This window comes from Arvicanthis niloticus, chromosome 1, assembly GCF_011762505.2.
Source record: "Arvicanthis niloticus isolate mArvNil1 chromosome 1, mArvNil1.pat.X, whole genome shotgun sequence".
NCBI classification, from domain to species: Eukaryota; Metazoa; Chordata; class Mammalia; order Rodentia; family Muridae; genus Arvicanthis; species Arvicanthis niloticus.
In genome coordinates this window covers 75,298,365-75,318,198 of record NC_047658.1, presented here as the reverse complement: position 1 = coordinate 75,318,198, position 19,834 = coordinate 75,298,365, and the positions used below count along the sequence as shown (strand labels likewise).

The window sequence follows — 19,834 nt, the reverse complement described above, 5'->3', positions numbered from 1 at the left end:
GAGTTAGGAATGGAAGTCATTATGATTCCCAAATCCACCATTGGCACATTTTAAAATAACTTATTAGTGTTAAAAATAAATGCTATCAATAGGTAATTTTGGGTTGTTTTTCAGCTTTGTGGTTGGTTGGTCAAATTTTAAATTTAGCATTCCATCGATGTTCCAATCATGTAAATGCTATCTTGGGGAAGGAAGAGACAGGAGATTCTGCAGATCTCCAAAGAAAAAGCAAAATCGGCAAAGCAGTCAAAAAAGTTAAAAGCCAGCATCCATTTGCTTTGGACTCATCGATCGATGGGCACCTTCTTTACACAGCGTCTGGTCTAAGTGGGTTTGGTTGCTGTTTGGTTGGTTTTTAATACTGGAAACAGATTCAGTTTGAAAGACACTTTGAAATCGAGCAGCAAACACCAATTCCCCCCAACTCTTTCTCCCCAATACCCAGTTTGGTCTGAAGGGGCACAATCCTTTTTCCGATTTAGGTGGGCAAGATTTCTGTGCAAAGACCATAGAACCGTTTGCCTCATTTATCAGGCAAATTTGGAAGGGAAGAAGCCTTTACGGGAACTACTTTGAACGACAAGGAAGACTACTACGCAGGTTCAAGTCATACTTTTAACACCAGCTTGTTGAAACGTTTAACAATTCCAAAATGAAATTAAACGAGTTTTAACTTTTTTTTTTTTTTTTTTTTTGCCTCTCAAGTGCATCAAAATGCAGAGGAAGTTAACAAGGGGGAAAAAATCTTAAAACGGTAAAAATAAGAAAAACAACTCTTCTTAGGACTAGTCCTTGGATGAGTTACCAGGAAACTGATTCTTCTTTTCTTGACTTCGGATGCCAGTCCTGAGGCCAGCGGCCGGCGGGCTCAGTACCTGCTCCGGCCTCCCCCTCGCTCCAGGCGGCTTCCCACGCGGCCTCCGCCCCTCGGGGGCGCCCGGCGGCCCGAGCGGCTGTAGGAATCGCGCGGCGTCGGGCAGCTTCGTTCTACAGACGGCGGCAGCCCGCGCTCCGGCCTACCCACGCGCTCGCGGCCACTCGAGTAGCGCTCGCTGCGGTAGCTGTCGCGGCCGCCGTAGCCGTCGGGCGAGCAGCCGCGGTACTCTTCGTAGCGGCCCCCGCCGTAAGATGGCGGCGGACCTCGTGCAGGGCCGGCTCCGCGCGGGTCCCCGTAGCTGTCGAAGGGGTCGCGGTAGGAGCCTCCGCTCGGATGCTCGGAGTAGTCGCGCTCGCGGCCGCCGTAGCCGTCGCGCTCGCAGTAGCCCCTGGAAGGGCATTCGTCTCGCGCGCTCGAGTGGCCATAGTCGCGATAGGTGTAGTCGCGGGGCGAGGGCGCGAAGTCGCGCGGGTCTCGGGCGCTCGGGTAGTCGCGGCTCGAGTAGCTCTCCCGGGGCGAATAGCCCTCGTCGCGCGCGCCCAGGTACGAGTCGCGGCGCGGCGGTGGCAGCTCCCGGCGCGGCGGGCCCCCGTAGCCGTCTCGTCCCCGGGAGCCCGCCGCCCGCCCGCGAATCCCCGCGCCGCTGCGCGCCGGGCCCGACGGCGCTGCTCTCTTGGGCGGAGGCCCGGCCCGGCGCGGCGGTGGTCCGCGCTTCAGTGGCATAGGGGCCCGCGAAGGCCGCAGGTCGAAATCCCCGGTGTAGCCGCCTTCGTCGGCCGACCCGCCCCGGGAGGGAGGGCGCCTCGGGCCGCCGCCGCGGGTCCCGCGCAGGCCCCTAGGGCGGCCGCGGCTGCGGGGAGGAGGGGGCCCGCGCCGGCCGCTCTCGAACACCGGCTTGGTGGCCTGGGCCACCTTGATGGCCTTACCATCCAGGGACTTGCCGTTCATGTCTCGGGCGGCGGCCTTGGCGTCCGCGGGGTTCTCGAAGGTGACGAACGCGAAGCCTCTGGACTTGGAGGTCTCCCGGTCCTTCATCAGGAGCACCTCGATGATGCGGCCATACTTGCCGAAAGCGGCTTCGAGGCCCTTCTCGTCGGTTTCGAGGTTGAGACCCCCGATGAAGAGCTTCCCTGGACGGTCGGCTTCAACCATGTCGGCAGCAGCGACGGCAGCAGCGAGGACTGTGGTGGTGGAGAGGCGAGAGACAGCGCGACACTGAACTCTCCAAGCTGGTCGAGACCGCCTCCTACCGGTCGGGGGCGCTGTGCGCAGGCGGGAGGGCGGAAGGCAGGGCCGGGCGGCCCCTGTGCCACGGGCGACTCCTGGCTGTGATTGGTCGGCAGGGCCGTACCTCAAGCGGGTGTCTCGGGGAGGCAGAAACTGGTTTGTGGCTTCGGTGGCCTCTTCAGTCTCACTCTGCTGGCCCTGGCTTCACGTGTGGGGCCTCATCCCTGAAGCTCGGCTGAATTAAAAAGCCGTTAGGGGAAGGAGAAATAAAGTTCCACTGCTCTTAGTAAGAATTCCTAGGCGTTCCAAACCTAGTTACCCAAACGATTTTAAAACAACCAACCAACCCTCTGGAAAATGAAATTTGTAGTCGTTTAAAAGATTTAGAACGGAGTTTGTATATAAAGCTTAGTAATGAAATGCGAGAGTTTATTTTTCCCCTGAAGGGAAGGAGAAGGTGTTGATAGGCAAAACAATAGTGAGAAAGAATCGTTATATGGATTTACTCCTTTTTTTTTTCTTCTTTAATCTTCGTCTGTTTGGCCTCATATGTATACACGAAAATGGTTTTCACATTTCTTCCTGCCCGTTTGTAAGGTTTAATCGTAACCATGATTATCTTGTCTGTTTTTCCTCCATTTTTTTACTTCTTTTGTAGAACGATTTGTCATATTTTTTTCTCAACGTGGGAGTTTCTTATTCCATTTTCTCTAATGTTCTCCAGGTTTATGAGTGTGCATAGTTTGATGCTTAATCTTTCACGTGTGTGTTTCCATGTAACCATAACCCACACACATCAAGACGCCTAACATTCCCCTCCTTGGAACTCTCCCATTGTATTTCCATCAGAACTGTGCCTTCCTTCCTCACAATTGGGGTCACTGTTTTCTCATCTACCACAAATGGAGTTTGCCTGTTCTTCAGCTTAATATAAATTTACTTCTATAATCATAATGAACTCTTGTGATTTTGCTGATTCACCCAGCATATTTTTGTGATTTATCTATGCGGCTGGTTTAATATTTTTAATATTTCTTATATAGTTCTTTCACAACCTTTCCCCCTCCCTTTGGTGAAGACTGGAACTTCTGTCACTCTGGAGAGTGCCTCTTTCCTAACCCAATCATTTAGGAAACCTGACCCCAAAATACATTTGGATGCCATCTAATTCCATTTTGCATTGTTAACACCTTCATACAAGCTGCCAACAGACACTCAGCACAGTCTTTGTCTAGACTTCTTGTTGTAGGGCTCCTAAAACCCTTAGCATTTCTGGGAAAGAATGCCTTTTGTTATTTCTAGGGCATACTTGATGCCCAAAGGTGATGTGACGATTTGAATGAGAATGGCCCATAGAATATTTGAATGCTTACTCTCCAGGGAGTGGAACTGTTTGAGAAGGATTAGGAGGTGTAGCCTTTGTTGGAGCATTTGTGTTACTGGGTGTGGGCTTTAAGGTTTCAAAAACCCATGCCAGGCCCAGTGTCTTTTTTTCTTTGTCCATCTCCTCCCTCTTCCTCTACCCTGCACCTTGGCCAAGGATCAGAATGTGGCTGTCACTACTCCAGTGTCGTGCATGCATGCCTGCCACCACACTCTTTACCATGATGATAATGAACTAACCTTTGGAAGCTGTATCAAATCCCAGTTAAATGCTTTCTTCTATAAGTTGCCTTGGTCCTAACGTCTCTTCACAGTAAATGCTGTGTAAATAAAGCATGTAAATGCTAGTGGGGACCTAGATAACTTTAGTGTGAGAGCTGATCACTTATCCAACCCAGTAATAAGAATGTGAGAACTTCTGTGCTCCTAAGGAGGAGGAAGGGACCAGCTCTATATTTCTACTGCAACACATTAATGGTGTGTGGGACCCCCTCCCCCCCCCCACACCATTAATGTGTTGCAGTAGAAATATAGAGCTGAAAGAATAATACTTGTTTAGTAAGTTTACCAAGAAGAAAACTATTTCCCCTTAGAACTAATTTTGGAATAGTGTGAAATTATGCTAGATGTATATAGTATTGATAGTGTCTTGGATACAGAACTCAGTTGACCAATAAAGAGTTATATAGTTATGTTTAGGAGTTCTAAGGCTAGTGTTTTTCCTGCTGGAAAGCCACCACTGTGTTTAAAGAGAGGAAAAAGAGCTCTGGGTGGTTGTGTAGTGGTTTGAATGAAAATGGCCCCCATAGATTCCTAGGGAATGGCAACTCCATTTTACTTTAATACATTTGATTACTAAGCACTAACTACTCGAACAATATGGAATAAAACTCTTTAAATATTTCTCTTAGTCCACATACATTTGTGTTCTATCAGTGAACAATATTCATTCAATGTTGAGATAGCGGGTCTGCCTGCTTTTAGGGAAGTGGATTCAGACCTTCCCCCACCCCTAAATTTATTTATACATTTTACATCCTGATTGTAGTCCCCTTCTTCCCAGTCCTCCCCTCATAAGTCTCTTCTTTTCTGAGAAGGGGAAGACCCACATCACAGGATCCAACCCAGCTTGGCACATCAAGTCAGTGCAGGACTAGGCACATCCTCTCCAACTGAGGCCAGACAAGGCAGTCCAGTAAGGGGAACAGGGTCCACAGGTAGGCAACAGAGCCAGCCCCTGCTCCAGTTGTTGGGGGACCTCCATGAAGACCAAGCTGCACATTTGCTACAAGGGGGGGGGGGGTTAGGTACAGTCCATATGTGCTCTTCGGTTAGTGGTTCATTCTCTGGGAGCCTCCAGATGTCCAAGTTAGTTGGCTCTGTTGGCCTTCATGTGGAGTTTCTATCCCTTCCATGTCCCTCAATCCCTCCCTTCACTCTTCCACAAGACTTCTGAGCTCTAATGTTGGGCTGTGAGTCTCTGCGTCTTTTCCGGTCAGCTTCTGGGTGGTGCCTCTGAAAGGACAGTTTTGCTTGGCCTCTGTCATAGCAAAGTATCATTAATAGTGCAAGGGTTTGTTCTTGTCCATAGGATGAGTCTCAAGTTCAGCCAATCATTGGTTAGCCATTCCCTCAGTCTCTGCTCTATCTTTGTCCCTGCACATCTTGAAGGCGGGACACATTTTGAGTTAAAGGTTTTGTAGGTGGGTTGCTGCCCTTATTTCTCCACTGGAGTCCTGCCTGGCTACAGTAGGTGGCCACTCCAGACTCCATATCTTTCACTGCTAGGAGCCTCAGTGAGAAAATCCATCATAGACCCCTGGAGTGCCCCAACCTCACCGCAGCAGCTGCCAATTTCTGTTAACTAGCCCAGGCCTCTGTCCCTAGCTCTCCCTACACCTGATTCCAACCCTCCCCCAACCCCCACATCCCCTCTCTCTTCCAATTCCCTTCCTCCATTCACCCGAAATGACCATTTTATTTCCCCCCTTTGAGAGATTCAAGCGTTGTCCCTTGGGCCCTCCTTGTTATTTAGCTTCTTTGGGACTGTGGATTATAGCATGATTACCCTGGACTTTATGGCTGTTAACCGTTATAAGGAATGTCCTTTTGGATCTGGGTTACCTCACTCAGGGTATTTTCTAGTTCCACGCACTTGTCTGCAAATTTCAGGATATTCTTGTTTTTAATAGCTGAATAGTGTTCCATTGTGTAAATGCACCACATTTTCTTTATCTATTCTTCAGTTGAGGGACATCTGGGTTGTTTCCATTTTCTAGCTATTATGAAATAAAGTATTCCATTGTATAAACGAACCACATTTTCTGGCAAGGATGGGAGGTGTGGACTTGTTGGAGGAAGTGTGTTTCTGGGCGTGGGCTTTGAAATGTTGAAGCTCCAGCCAGACCCAGTGGCTCACACTGTCTCTTCCTGCTGTCTGTCCCTCCAGGTGTAAAACTCCAGCATATCTGCCTACCTGTTGCCATGCTTCCTACCATGCTGACAATGGACTAAACTTCTGAACTGTTTGCCAGCCCCAATTAAATGCTTTCCTTTATAAGAGTTGCTGTGGCCATGGTGTTTCATCACAGCAATATTTATTTAGACAGGGAGTTTCAATAAAATGCTGTTTTCCTTGCAGTCATGGAAGGATTTTGACACTGGTAAAAGCTCTTATGTGTGGGTTGTTACTGACATCATGACACTACAGCTATAGTCAGTAGCCTGGATATATGGTTAAGGAGAGGGATAATGAAAACCTGGCCTTTAAGGGAACACCTATATGAACATCACTATGGGAATTTTGGAAAACTCCAGCATTAAAAGAGAACATATTGATGTTCATAAGAGGAACTAACTTGGGAATAAGGTACAGTTATACAGACCTGTAGTCTCTACTTGGGAGGTAGAGGCTGGAGAATTACTTGACCCTGGCCTGGGACCAGGCTGGACAACCTTATCTCAAAGGAGGGAAAAAAAAAAAGGCAAAACTACTTGTAGTTTCAGAAGGTGGCTGGATTTTACCAAGGGGGATATTAACTATATACTTGTCCATCTGATTTTTGAACTGACCCAAATGAGTTGAGGGATTATGTTACAGGGAGCCCACCAGAGATGACCACATAGACACAGTTTATAGCCAGTTGGAAGTCTTTATTCCAAATGGCCAGAAATACACTCAGGGCTGCATTTAGGACGTAAGTGTAGTCCTGAGCATTTAGAGCAAAGGCATTTTAAAGACATCGTGGTATCTCACTCTGCTGTTCCCAGGGGAGATTTGTGCAAACAGGCAGTTTAACAGAAGCTAAGGTAAATTAGCTGGAGCATCATGAATTCAAGTTCCTAGAATAGAGTTGGGTACTTTCCCATTGGATTCTCCATCAGGGAGATAAAATTATAGTTAAACCCCAAATGGCCTCAGGTTTGTCTTGCCCTGTCACAATTACAGTAATGCAAAGAATGGAGAATACTATATCATTTCATCTTGTATTGCTGAGATACAAACTACTGCTAAAGACAGTTGTGGGAGTAGAAGAGACATATTGCCTATGGCTATATGCCACATTTCCTGTAGAGTTGTAGAACATAGCTGGTAAGTAGGATTTGGACCAAAAGTGGTTATTTTCCCCTTATTTTACTTATTTACCTGGTGTTTAAGGTTGAATCTAGAGCCTCCAGCATGCTCAGAAAGCTCTCTACCACTCAACTATATTCCTGATCTCTACCAAGTTGTCTTGACAGAAAGAGACACTGAGTGAGCAGGGTTTTACTTGCTCCATAGTAGATGCAAATGCTGAGTGCTAATAAAGTAGAAGAGCACCCGAGTAGAGGAGACATAGCAATGAGGACTTCCAAATTGCATTTCTTCAAAAAGGAACATGCTCGGCTCCCACAGTTACAGCAATGCACAGAGATGCTCTTTTAGGAGTACTGCTTTCGTAGAGATTATAAACTGGCTTTTCAAACATTGTCTAAAGCAGAAGGGCATGAAGAGCTGGATCATACCTATATGTTAATACCCTACCCAAGAAAGGTTGATGGAGATTCCTCTGTTTATAGGTAGATATTTCTGTATCCATTCTTCCCTTGAGAGAATCTGGGTTGTTTCCAGCTTCTGGGTATTACAGATAAGGTCACTATGAACATAGTGGAGCATGTGTCCTTGTGGGGCATCTTTTGGGTATATGCTCAAGAGTAGTAAAACTGGGTCTTCAGGTAGATCTATTTCCAATTTTCTGAGGAACCTCCAGATTGATTTCCAGAGTGTTTCCAGAGTGTTTGTACTAGTTTGCCATCCTACCAGTAGTGGAGGAGTGTTCCTCTTTCTCCACATCCTTGCCAAAACATGTGCTGTCACCTGAGTGCCATTCTGATAGGTGTAAGGTGGACTCTCAGGGTTGCTTTGATTTGCATTTCCCTGATCACTAAGGACTTTGAACAATTCTTTAAGTGCTTTTTGGCCATTCGATATTCCTCTGCTATGAATTCTCAGTTTAGTTCTATGCCCAGATTATTTGATTGGGTTGTTTGGTTATTTGGAGGTTAGCTTTTATCCAAAATATATTTAAAAACTCAGGATCAGACTTTTTTGGCTTTTTCGTTTTTGTTTTGTTTTTTTCGAGACAGGGTTTCTCTGTGTAGCCCTGGCTGTCCTGGAACTCACTCTGTAGACCAGGCTGGCCTCAAACTCAGAAATCCGCCTGCCTCTGCCTCCCAAGTGCTGGAATTAAAGGCATGCGCCACCACTGCCCCGCCAGGAACAGACTTAAGTGGCAAATTGCCCTTTAAAACTGAGGGAAAACTACAAAAGTGCTGTCCAGGGTCCTGCTCGGGGGCAATGGAAACCTGGCTGGGGCTGCCTGCTCTGCTCCATTCTGAGTCTAGAGACATCAATGACTGGCTTGCTCCTGTCTGAAGCAGTATGGGCCTCTGCAGATTTGCTCTGGACTTCCTTCAGGCTGGTACTGCTGTTTGCTCAAGGCTAGCACTCTGTTCCCAGTGCACTCACCTCCTCCAGGTCCTGCCCCTCAGATCTCAACCCCTCCCATCCTGCTCTTAGTCACCCTCTCCCTACCCTTAACACCTCCTCTCCACTCCAAGTAGGCTTTCTTCTAAGTGCCCTCCCTGTAGCTACTCACTACCAGTATTGAGTACTGTACTGGTAGTGGCAGCACTCCTAGGGCAGCGTTTAAAGTGTTCCAATTCACAGACACAGATGCCTTGTAGGGCTTTCATATTGGGTTTGCAGTCATCCTCCCATGTGGCTTCCAGAGCATTCCCACCCAATGCCACCAATGAGCCACACATGATACCAAAGAAAATGCTTGGCTGAGCCCTTGCTCAATGCTCATTTGCCATGTCATGAGTTATTTTATTGAGTCAGGGTCTCACCATGTAGCTCTTGCTGGCCTGGAACTCACTTTGTAGGTCAGGCTTTCAACTTGAACCCAGAGATTCACATGCCTCTTCCTCCCAAGTGCTGAGTATTGAAGACATGTACCACCGCACCTGGCTCTAAATCAGAAGGTTTCTTTTCTCCCACCACACAGTTCTGGAATGGTTTGTTCTACAGCTTTATTCAATAGCCCCTAACAATCTTTAACAGATAACTACTGTGCCATTTTATCAAATGAATCTTTAGTTTTACCTTCAATAGCCTTATGTTCTCTTAAAAGCCCCCCCTTTCACTAACAGGAGGCTACAAAGTAGTCATTGCAGAATTGTATTCCCACATCTACCTAAACCAGTGATTCTCAACTGCTCAGAGGTTACTTAAAATGCCCACTTCTATGGAGATTCCCCCAATATTCTTATTGATTCCAGTATGGAGTCTATATAAATCTACATTTAAAGACACAAATGACTTTGACATACTCAGTGCACATATGGATGACATTCTAATAGGATAAGCTAGAACACAGGTATGAACTAAGCCAGGGCTGTGGGGAACCCAGGCTTGTGAATCTTTAGTCCTGTGCTGGATAATTTAATGTCTTACCTTCCCACCACCCCCATCCTCAATCAAGAAAATGCCTCCATAAGATCCCGCTATAGGGCATTTTCTTAGTAATTTATGTGGAGTGCCCAGCCCATTGTGGATGGTGGCCCTGAGTTCTATTAGAAAGAAAGCTGAGCAAGCCCTGTTGAGCCAAGCCAGTAAGGAGTACTCCCCTGTGGCCTCTGTATCAGCTGCCTCCAGGTTCCTGCCCTGTGTGAGGCCCTCTCCTCCCTGCTTTGATGAACCATTGTATAGAAATGAGAAAAATGCCCCAAGTTGCTTTTTGGTTGTGGTGGTGTTTCATTACAGCAATAAGTAACCCTAACTGGGACAAGTCCCATCATCAAGTTCATTTTTCCATTTCCCAGGTTTTTAAGCTCCATAGTCAATAAAAACATGACGCTTATAGCATTTTGTGTGTTTTACTTTACTTTTTCAACCTCTGTGTGAAACCCAACAAACATTTTACCAAGATGTGTGTAACCTATCCCTACTGGAATGCAGTTCAGTGCTTGCAGACAAAAATAGTATTTCTTACAAGTTAAAGACTTTGCCACTTGGAAGTTATGTTTTTAAATTGTTTACAGGCACATCAGGTTCTTCAGAAATACTGCCACCAGCACCCACTTTCTGTAGTAGGACACTGTGGCTTAATGACCAAATGTGGATTATTTATTCTTACATCAACCAGAAACTTCTTGATTTTCTTCTTTAATATTTCCTTTTTGTCCAACCTGAGAAAATAAATGAACATCTTTTCTACCTTCTAAAACTTCAGGAGAGGAAACAAACCTTTGCTAACATAGGAAATTTAACTAATATTGATGGGAAGTGGGATTTGGAGGTTGGTGGAGATGCAGCAAAGAGAAGCAGCATATCAAGTGTAATTAACAAGGGCCTCTGGGAACCTCTTCTCAGGAGGAAGACAACTAACACACTCTTGTTAATTACACTGGACACCATGTCAGCCTCAAGTTTTTTAGATCCTTGGAATTTTCTCAAGGATAGATTTTCTATCAATTTATCCACTTTACAGATCACTTTGTGATATTAGCAAATACCCAAAGTTAAACAGGAGTGGGGCCAGAACTCAAATCAAGGTAGTCTGGTTCCAGATCTATCAAAGTGCAGCAGGTTGATTCTCAGGGCATCAAGGAAAGAATGGGTACCCAAATCTCTCAACATAGGACATAGTCCCCCTGAGAAGCCATTCAGGACTTACGCTAGAAATTCCATTTTGCATGTTGGAGACCTCAAGACTTTACATAAACTTCTAATTGCTTCATGATCAAGGGCATTCTTCATTAAGTTCATTTGTATCACACTTTGGTTGTCAGATAAGAGACCTAAGAGATCCTGACAGCAACCAGGGGTTAAACCACAGTTTTCCAATCTACAGGGGAGAGAGACAAAAAGAAACAACTTTAAGAGATCAGTGAGCTTTGGAAGATAATCTTAGAACTTAAAAAAGACATGAATATAGCTAGAGTGAATTCATGAACTACAACACAATTAGAAATTTATGGGTTAAACATATCCCCTTCTGACATGAATTACAATTCACAATTACAAGTCCATGGAATTATGGAAGCATAATACTATAAAATAGCTAAGAGGTGTGTGTGTGTTTGTGTCTGTCGTCTGTCTGTTGACATATGTGCCACTGGATACATTGTGAGGTAGAGGACATCTTTGTGGAATCCACTTTCTACCTCTAAAGCCTTTTGAGGGATTACAGGGATCAAACTGTATCTGTACAATGTGGTAGCCCCTTTACTTACTAAACCATCTCACCAGCCCCAAGCAATTGAAATCTTCATCTAAGGATAAACTAAAATATATAAACAGAAGATTTTAGAAACTTGGTATTGAGTCCTTAAAAAGCAAGAAATAAGGCTTCAAAGCACAGTGTCATTTATGTAAATACACATTCAGGCTCTAGGGTAGATTGTTCAGTAGGTGCCTTAATCATGGTTCAGATTGCTGTGATAAAACACCATAACAAAAAGCAATTTGAGGGTGAAAGGGATTTTTATGTCTTAAACTTCCACATCACACTGGAGGAAATCATGCGTGGAGGTGTGCACATGCCACAGTGCTCAGACTATGTGTGGTGGTCAGAGGGAAGCTTTCAGGAGTTGTTTTTCTCCTACAATTTTGGTTCTGTAGGTTCTGAGGATCTAGGACTGAATGAACATGAGCATATAGAAAGGACAGGACATTATTGCCTTGAGAACTTGGCATTCTACAGAAACATGATTGGTAAAGTCCTCTACTTCATATGAAAAATTAATTCAAGAACAACCAGAATATCTGAGCAGTGACAGAGCGTGGAGGATCCCAATAGGATAGTATTTATCTGAGGTACTAAATAGGTGAAGATTCTATAGCAAAAGGTATACAAAATAGAGGCCCATACATTTGAACTTCCAATCCTTATTTCTCAAAGTAACTTATCTTCTATAGCATCATTTGCTTTTTATTCTCCACATATACATTACCTTTCTCTTCAACCAGCTTTTTTTTTTTTGGTAACAGAAAACTGAACTCACCCTAGCCTCTGAATGTGGCAGTTTGGATTTCTTAAAGCATCACACAGAATATTCAGACCAGAATCATCCAAGACATTGTGCCCAAGGTCCAGATTCCATAAGTTTGAGTTGTTCACAAGAACAGAAGCCAGATCCCCACAAGCCTTGCTCGTGAGAACACAACCCATCAACCTATGGAAAACACATGAGAGGAGGAAAGCTCTTTAGTAGCAAGACTGACCTAAGTTCTTCCAGGAGAGTTGCCCAGGCAGTTAAACCTTTTTCTATGTATTAGTACAACCCAGGAAAAACCTAAAATGTCTTAATTATCAATAGAAACAGATGGAATTTCTTAATGAGCAGAAAAAATCCAATGTATGAACATTTGTCTCCCATAAACAAAGCTGATTGCCTATTAGTTTTTTTTAAAAAACATTTTAGATTTTCCCATAGGTATTTAAAAGTTTATATATATGAGTGTTTGCCTACATGTATGTACACAACATGCACTTCCAGTAGTCAGGGATGTCAGAAAAAAACTATCCTCCCTGTACTGGAGTACAGTTGTGAACCACCACATGGGTGCTGGGTTCAAACTCTGGTCTGTTGTCGGAGTGGCCAGTATTCTTAACCTCTGAGACATCTCTAGTCATTAATAATTCTTTTAAAAATGGATATTCACTCACGCTGCTGGGCATTGGTGGTGCATCACTGTCTCAGAAAAAAATGGATGAAAACTTTTCCAAAGAACCCTTAGATCTGTAGGACTTAAGGTTTTTGTTGCTTTTTTTTTTTTTTATGTTTTTCAAGTTTGGAGGTCTTGGGGTATAGTCAATTATAAAAGTCCCAGGTTCAATCTGCTATAGACACACAGACACACTCACATAGACAGACCAACACACACACATACACACATACACTCACACAGACAAGTCACAGTTGTTAAAATTCTATCTTTTGGCTATGATATGACTGTTGTACACAAACTCGCAGCAGCTGTGGTTACCAACCCAATATCAAAATGGATGAAAGAGGGGCTCTCCAGGAAGCATCTCTATGTTGATGAGTTTTGAGAGGGAGAGTCTTTTCTTTGGGGGTGTGGCTACTGGTAGTTGCCTATGTCCCAATACATGATCCCATACCTTTGCATAGGATCAGTACCAATTAGACTCAGCAGGTTCTAAAATAGTAAGTAAAAATGGACATGAAGCTGAGAGGAAGTTGTGGGGGAAGTGAGAATAATAGATAATGAAATTATCTAAAGTTTTCAAAGAACAAAATTGTTAAATTAACATTAAAGAACAATAAAGCCACATATAGACAGCTTATTCCTTCCAGGTCCTTTGAACGGTCACAAGCTTTACCTCACAGGGCACAGGTCTGTAATGTCTGGTACTTGGGTAAAGGATCATGAGGTGGGCTTACCTGTGCTACAGAATTAGTGTAAATCCAGCCTGAACAAGTTAGTAGGTCCTATCTGAAAAGGTATACATGTGCCAACCCTGTCACCCATATGTCACATATGCTGTTATTTCTTCACTTGCTTTTCCTTTTCTTCTGCTAATGATATGCTCACGTAACAAATCCATTTCATCTTTTAACCTAAAGTGACTTTCTTCTCTCTGGTATCATTTTATTTCTTGAGACTCTTTACCCTTATGTATCAATACATGGAATATATTCTTCATGGGCCTTTATTTCATCAGCATTTCATTATCACTTGGTAAGAGCATCACCAGTCCTCTCAGCATTAGACTCATAATTGTTTTTTTTCCTTCTTTTTGGGGGGCAAGGGGGTGTGGTAGTGGTTTTTAGAATCTAATTCTTATAACTACCGAGAACACTGCACTGGCTTCCCAGAGGCTATGAAGGTGACTACAAACCTGTGCATTAAGGAGAGAAGGCAGGCTGAGCAAAGACCTTAGATATACTGGTCTTTTAGAAATTGGTTTTTATTTTGTGGTTACAGAAAAGGCATTGGCTTATCCTTATCAAGTTGAGTAAAGATCAAGGAAATTTAGAGTAACACACATATACATCTTGTCCTGAAGGATGTGGATGGGTGCTAAGATGTTGCAATAAACTCATTTGGGAGTTGTTACCAAATACCTGAAATAAGGCACTTCAAGTGTCCAAGGTGAGGCAGACATTATGGTAGAAGGATGTGGCTGGTAATATGCCCACCTCATGTCAGGCTAGGAAGCAGGAAAGGGAAGGAAAGTACAGTGGGGAGAGTGACAGCCCTTACAGTAGTGACTGGCTCCCTCCAAGTAGGCTCCATGTGGGTGATGCTTCTTTCCATCACATCCCCCAGAGAAGCTGTGGATAACAAAGATTTTTAACATCTAAACTTTTGGGGGAACCTTCCAAATTCAAACTGTAACAGCTGTCTTGACTCAATCCAGTCAGGACAACACTTCTGGGTATGCCAACAAGGTGAAGGTAAAAGCTGAAGAAATGCTGAGGTTATAGGGCAGGAAAAATGGCTCAGTGGTTAAGAATATTGTCTGCTCTTCCAGAGGACCTAGGTTCAATTCCTAGTACCCACATGGATGCTCACAGTTGTCTATAACTTCAGTTCCAGGGCTCACACACTCTGTCTTCCATAGATACCAGGTATATATGTGGTACACAGACATACATGCAGGCAAAACTTCCATACCCATAAAATAAATCTATATGCAAGATTTATATCTCTAAGGACTCAATCATGAAAAGATCTAGCTGCAAGGTAGGCCGAGACTGCCGACACCTCAGTATTATTTCACTTTGGACTTAATATTTATATGCTGAATTATTGAATAACCTAAGTTATTAAAGTAACCCACAGGATAATTTAAAGTAGCTAAAGATTTTCTAGATAGCACCAAGTGTAAGGGAACCTCAGTATTGTCCCTACAGTTATCACATACCATATACATAAGCCATGCATGTGCTTGCATACTTACAAAGAGAGCTCAGGAATGAAAATGGCTACTTTTAAAACTGGACTGTAGGGCAAGGTAGTGGTAATCTCCCTGCTTCCAACTCAAGAAGCAGTCAGGGAAGATGGTGACTTCTAAGCTAGTCTTGCTGCTCTGGGAGTCCCTGTCTCAAAACTAAAATAAAAAACTAGCTGAAAAATTAACTGGAAAGAGAATCATGAGAGGGAAGGTAGAAATCTCCAGAGAGGTGAGAATAGGAAATAGAGGAGGGGGAGAATAGTGGGGAGATCAATAAGGGGAGGAAAAAATGAGTACAGAATATAATGACATATACATATGGAGACGAACCCCATTACTTTGTGTGGAAACCCCAAGAATTAAATTGTAGGATTAAAAAGAAAAATATATTATACCACAAAACCCTCCAGTTTCTTTGAATATTAACATAACAGGAAAATTAGTTTAAATATAAACCTGGAAATGGAAAGATGGTTCAGTGGTTAAGAGTTGTCTCTTCTAGAGGGTCCAGTTTAATTACCAGCATTTGCATGGAGGCTCACAACTGTCTGTCTCCAGTCTCAGGAGATCTAGAATCATCTTCTGGCTTTTGTGGGCTCCAGGCATGCACATGGTACACAGGCATCCATTCAGAAAAAACACCCATGCACATAAAATAAAATGATAATTTAAAAAATTAAATACTTTTTGGAAAAATGAATAAAGCTGAAAGGAAAACTAGAGAAATTTCAGCCTTGTGGATGTAGCTGACAAACACATTTACTAGGGCACAATCTAAAACGAAATGGCCCCTATTCAGCCTGATGCCTCTGAACTCTGAGGGAAGCAGATTATGATGGCCATAATAATTTTGGTTTTGTTTTAAACCAGACAGGCTTCTTTAGCTTGTCTCCAACAGAATGAGAAACGAGTCAGGTCTATGCTCTTTTTCTAATTCTCCTATTTCTCAGTTTTTCCTTTGATCTCTCCCCTGCCCTCCAAGACAGCCCATAGTTCAAAGTACACAACACTAGAGTCATAGAAAACCTACTCCAACTCCTGAAGATTGCAGTTTGGCTGCTGAAGGGAGTGACACAGCAGCTTTATCCCATTATCCTCCAGCTTGTTAAATCCCAGGTCCAGATGCATCAAGCTCCTGTTATTCATCAGAGCAGCGGAGAGATACTCACTACCGACTGGAGTGAAACAGCAACACCTAAGCCTACAGGGAAGCACAGTATGAGGAAAGATGGAGTTAGCTTCCACTGCCCAGTCAAAGTCTCATGTCTGCTCAACACTCCATCTCAGGGCAGACTTCCTATTGCCTGCTTGTCCCCCTCATGAGTCACGCCTACATCAAACCGTTAAAAACTGGACTCACATTCCTCAGAGCCCATCCCAACGTCTGTCCCCGTTTCCAATTTTCTAAAACAGGGTCTCACTTTGCAATACAGGTTGGACTACCCAGGCTGGGTTTGAAACGCAGTGCTTCTCCTGCCACAGTCTCCCTAGTTCTAGAATTACAGGCAAGAACCACCACACCTGGCTCAGCTTTTCATGCTATAAATTAAATGGAAATTTTTTTATTTTCCTAAAAATGTATATAGTCCACTCTTGCAGAAGTAGCTACATGGAACAGAGAAGCTGGGATGAGGAATTATAATAGGAATAAAAAAAGTTAGTATTCTTTGTATATGATAGTGACATTTTAAATCAGTAATTTAATAATTTTAGTACAACATGCCTTATATATGGGGAGAAATAAGTATAACCCTTACAACAAAATTTGGAAAAACTAAATATGTAAATGTTAAATTTAGAATAAATTTGGAATAACATGCCTTAAAAATTATGAGATGACAAAATTACATTTAAAAAAAGATATTTCTAGAAATGAGAAGTTTTAGGAGTTATAAGACAGAATGACTTCCAATCAAGGAGTACGCATGGAGGGACCCATGGCTCCAGCCGCATATGTAGCAGAGGGTGGCTTTGTCAGGACACATCAATGGGAGAAGTCCTTGGTCCTGTGAAGGCTCCATGCCCCAATGTAGGGGAATCCAAGGGTGGGGAGGCAGGAGTGGGTAGGTGGGAGAACACCCTCATAGAAGCAAGGGAGGGGGAATGGAGTAAGGGGATAACATTTGAAATGTAAGAAAATATCCAATAAAAATAATTTTAAAAAAAGACAGAATGCCTTACAAAAAAATGAGGCAGGAGTGGGTAGGTGGGAGAACACCCTCATAGAAGCAAGGGAGGGGGAATGGAGTAAGGGGATAACATTTGAAATGTAAGAAAATATCCAATAAAAATAATTTTTAAAAAAGACAGAATGCCTTACAAAAAAATGACATAAAAAATCAGGGCTGGGTATGTAGTACATGCCTGTAATCCAAGCACTTGGAAAGCTAAAGCAGGGGAATTTCCAATTTGGGACTAGCCTAGGCTACATAGGAAGTTCAAAGTTAGCCCAGACTACATACAAGTTCAAAGCTAGCCCAAGCAACACAAGATCATATCTTAATTTCAAAATTTCATAATATGGAAATGATCATACAGGAAGTTAGAAATAAAGCAATAAGATAGAAAAATTATCTGTAGTATCTGTAGTATATAAAAGTATGCCTGATAATAATCATCAGGTATGATTTTTATAAGAGAAAAACATCCAGAAGAAATTGGAGCCTTTGAGGAAGCAATTCCTAACATATAAAAACCCCTAAACATTTGAGAACATGCTCAACAAAAATCATTTAAAAGTTGTGGTTTTTAAAGATTTCAATAGTGTATATAATATATGTATATGTATGTATATATATATATATACATATATATATACATATATATATATGTATATATATATATATACACATGTGCATTCATTCTAAGCTATGTTATATTGGGAAGATAGACACTCACACAAGGCTCTGTAGAGTACACTGTGGATGCTTCAAGGCATAGCTGAGCAGCTGTATCCCGTCATCTTCCAAGATGTTATCTGCCAAGCATAAATGCGTCAGCCTCTTGCTTTTGGTGAGAGCCGAGGAAAGAACTTCACAACCATCTTTTGTGAGGCCACAGCTCGCTAAGCTAAAGTAGAAACAAATGAAAAAGGATCCATTCATCAGTTTCCAACTGTCCTGCCTTACGCCATGAGGAAGTTACCTGATATCGGCCAGTTTTCCTGTAGAATCAACCTCAACAGACATTTAACTTGTGAATTCCATTGCATTTAGGTACAGGAGAAAATGAGACAAAATGGGAGAGGTCTAGAAAGTATGAAAACAAAATAAGAAAAGTATAAAACCCAACACAAGAAGATAGGGCTGGGGAGCTAGCTCAGTTGGTCTGCCCTTGCCACACAGGCACTAGCACCCCCCGTTTTTGATCACCAGCATCATGTAACAAGCTGAGTAAATTAGCTTATGTTACAAACCCAGTTCTGGGAGGTTGAACACAGGCAGACCATTAGGGTTCATGCTGGTCAGGCAGCCTAGCCTATTTAGTGAATCCAGGCCAATGAAAGGCTGTCTCAAGTAAGGTGGATGATTCCTGAGGAACAATATTCATGGTTGATGAGAGAGAGAGGGGGGAGAGAGAGAGGGAGGAGAGAGAGGGGGGGAGAAAGAGGGGCGAGAGAGAGATGGGGGAGAGAGAGGGGAGAGAGAGGGGAGGAGAGAGGGGGGGAAAGAGAGGGGGAGAGAGAGAGGGGGGAGAGAGAGAGGGGGGAGAGACAGGGGGGGAGAGACAGGGGGGGAGAGAGAGAGGGGGGGAGAGAGAGGGGGGGGAGAGAGAGGGGGGGAGAGAGAGGGGGGAGAGGGGGAAGAGAGGGGGAGAGGGGGAAGAGAGGGGGAGAGGGGGAAGAGAGGGGGAGAGAGGAAGAGAGGGGGAGAGAGGAAGAGAGGGGGAGAGAGGAAGAGAGGGGGAGGGGGGGGGAGGGGAGACAGAAGAGGAGACGCCAGGAGAGGGGAGACGCCAGGAGAGGGGAGATGCCAGGAGAGGGGAGATGCCAGGAGAGGGGAGATGCCAGGAGAGGGGGGAGACACAGAGAGGGGGGAGACACAGAGAGGGGGGAGACACAGAGAGGGGGGAGACACAGAGAGGGGGGAGACACAGAGAGGGGGGAGACACAGAGAGGGAGGAGACACAGAGGAGGGAGGAGACACAGAGGAGGGAGGAGACACAGAGGAGGGAGGAGACACAGAGGAGGGAGGAGACACAGAGGAGGGAGAGAAGAGAGGAGGGAGAGAAGAGAGGAGGGAGAGAAGAGAGGAGGGAGAGAAGAGAGGAGGGAGAGAGAGAGAGAGGAGGGAGAGAAGAGAGGAGGGAGAGAGAGAGAGGAGGCGAGAGAGAGAGAGAGAGGAGGCGAGAGAGAGAGAGAGAGAGGAGGCGAGAGAGAGAGAGAGAGAGGAGGCGAGAGAGAGAGAGGAGGCGAGAGAGAGAGAGAGGAGGCGAGAGAGAGAGAGAGAGAGGAGGCGAGAGAGAGAGAGAGAGAGAGAGAGAGAGAGGAGGAGAGAGAGAGGAGAGAGAGGAGAAGAGAGAGAGAGAAGAAGAGGAGAGGGAGAGAGAGAGAGAGAGGAGGAGAGAGGAGAAGAGAGAGAGATGAGAGGAGAGAGAGAGAGAAAGAGAGAGAGAAGAGAGGAGAGAGAGAGAGAGAGAGAGAGAGAGAGAGAGAGAGAGGAGAGAGAGAGGAGGAGAGAGAGAGAGAGGGAGAGAGAGAGAGAGAGAGAGAGAGAGCAGAGAGGAGAGAGAAGGGAGAGAGAGAGAGAGAGGAGAAGGAAGAGAGTAGAGAGAGAGGAGAGAAGGAGAGAGAGGAGAGGAGAGAGAGAGAGAGAGAGAGAGAGAGGAGAGAGAGAGAGAGAGAGAAGAGAGAAGAGAGAGGAGAGGAGAGGAGAGA

At 44.4% G+C, this 19,834-nt stretch overlaps 2 protein-coding genes across 2 annotated transcripts in view; both read right to left on the bottom strand.

Moving 5' to 3' along the window:
- Nucleotides 1-727: 727 nt before the first annotated feature.
- Nucleotides 728-2,179, bottom strand: Rbmxl2 (RBMX like 2). Its single transcript, XM_034485918.2, has one exon. It carries the CDS (start codon nucleotides 2,027-2,029, stop codon nucleotides 869-871), a length of 1,161 nt encoding a protein of 386 aa, XP_034341809.1. The 5' UTR covers nucleotides 2,030-2,179; the 3' UTR covers nucleotides 728-868.
- Nucleotides 2,180-9,893: 7,714 nt separating this feature from the next.
- The window catches only part of Nlrp14 (NLR family pyrin domain containing 14), a 35,926-nt gene continuing 25,985 nt past the window's right edge, over nucleotides 9,894-19,834 (bottom strand). The window contains exons 7-11 of the mRNA XM_034520676.2: nucleotides 17,857-18,027; nucleotides 15,989-16,159; nucleotides 12,038-12,208; nucleotides 10,708-10,878; nucleotides 9,894-10,219 (exon numbers count right to left, since the gene is read on the bottom strand). Of these exons, the coding sequence (XP_034376567.1) occupies nucleotides 10,087-10,219; nucleotides 10,708-10,878; nucleotides 12,038-12,208; nucleotides 15,989-16,159; nucleotides 17,857-18,027 (817 nt within the window). The 3' untranslated portion in view covers nucleotides 9,894-10,086. The remainder of the gene's footprint in view (nucleotides 10,220-10,707; nucleotides 10,879-12,037; nucleotides 12,209-15,988; nucleotides 16,160-17,856; nucleotides 18,028-19,834) is intronic.

Coding starts and splice junctions, on each gene's coding strand:
- Rbmxl2 (XM_034485918.2), bottom strand. CDS start 2,029: ATGGTTGAAGCCGACCGTCCAGGGAAGCTCTTCATCGGGGGTCTCAAC.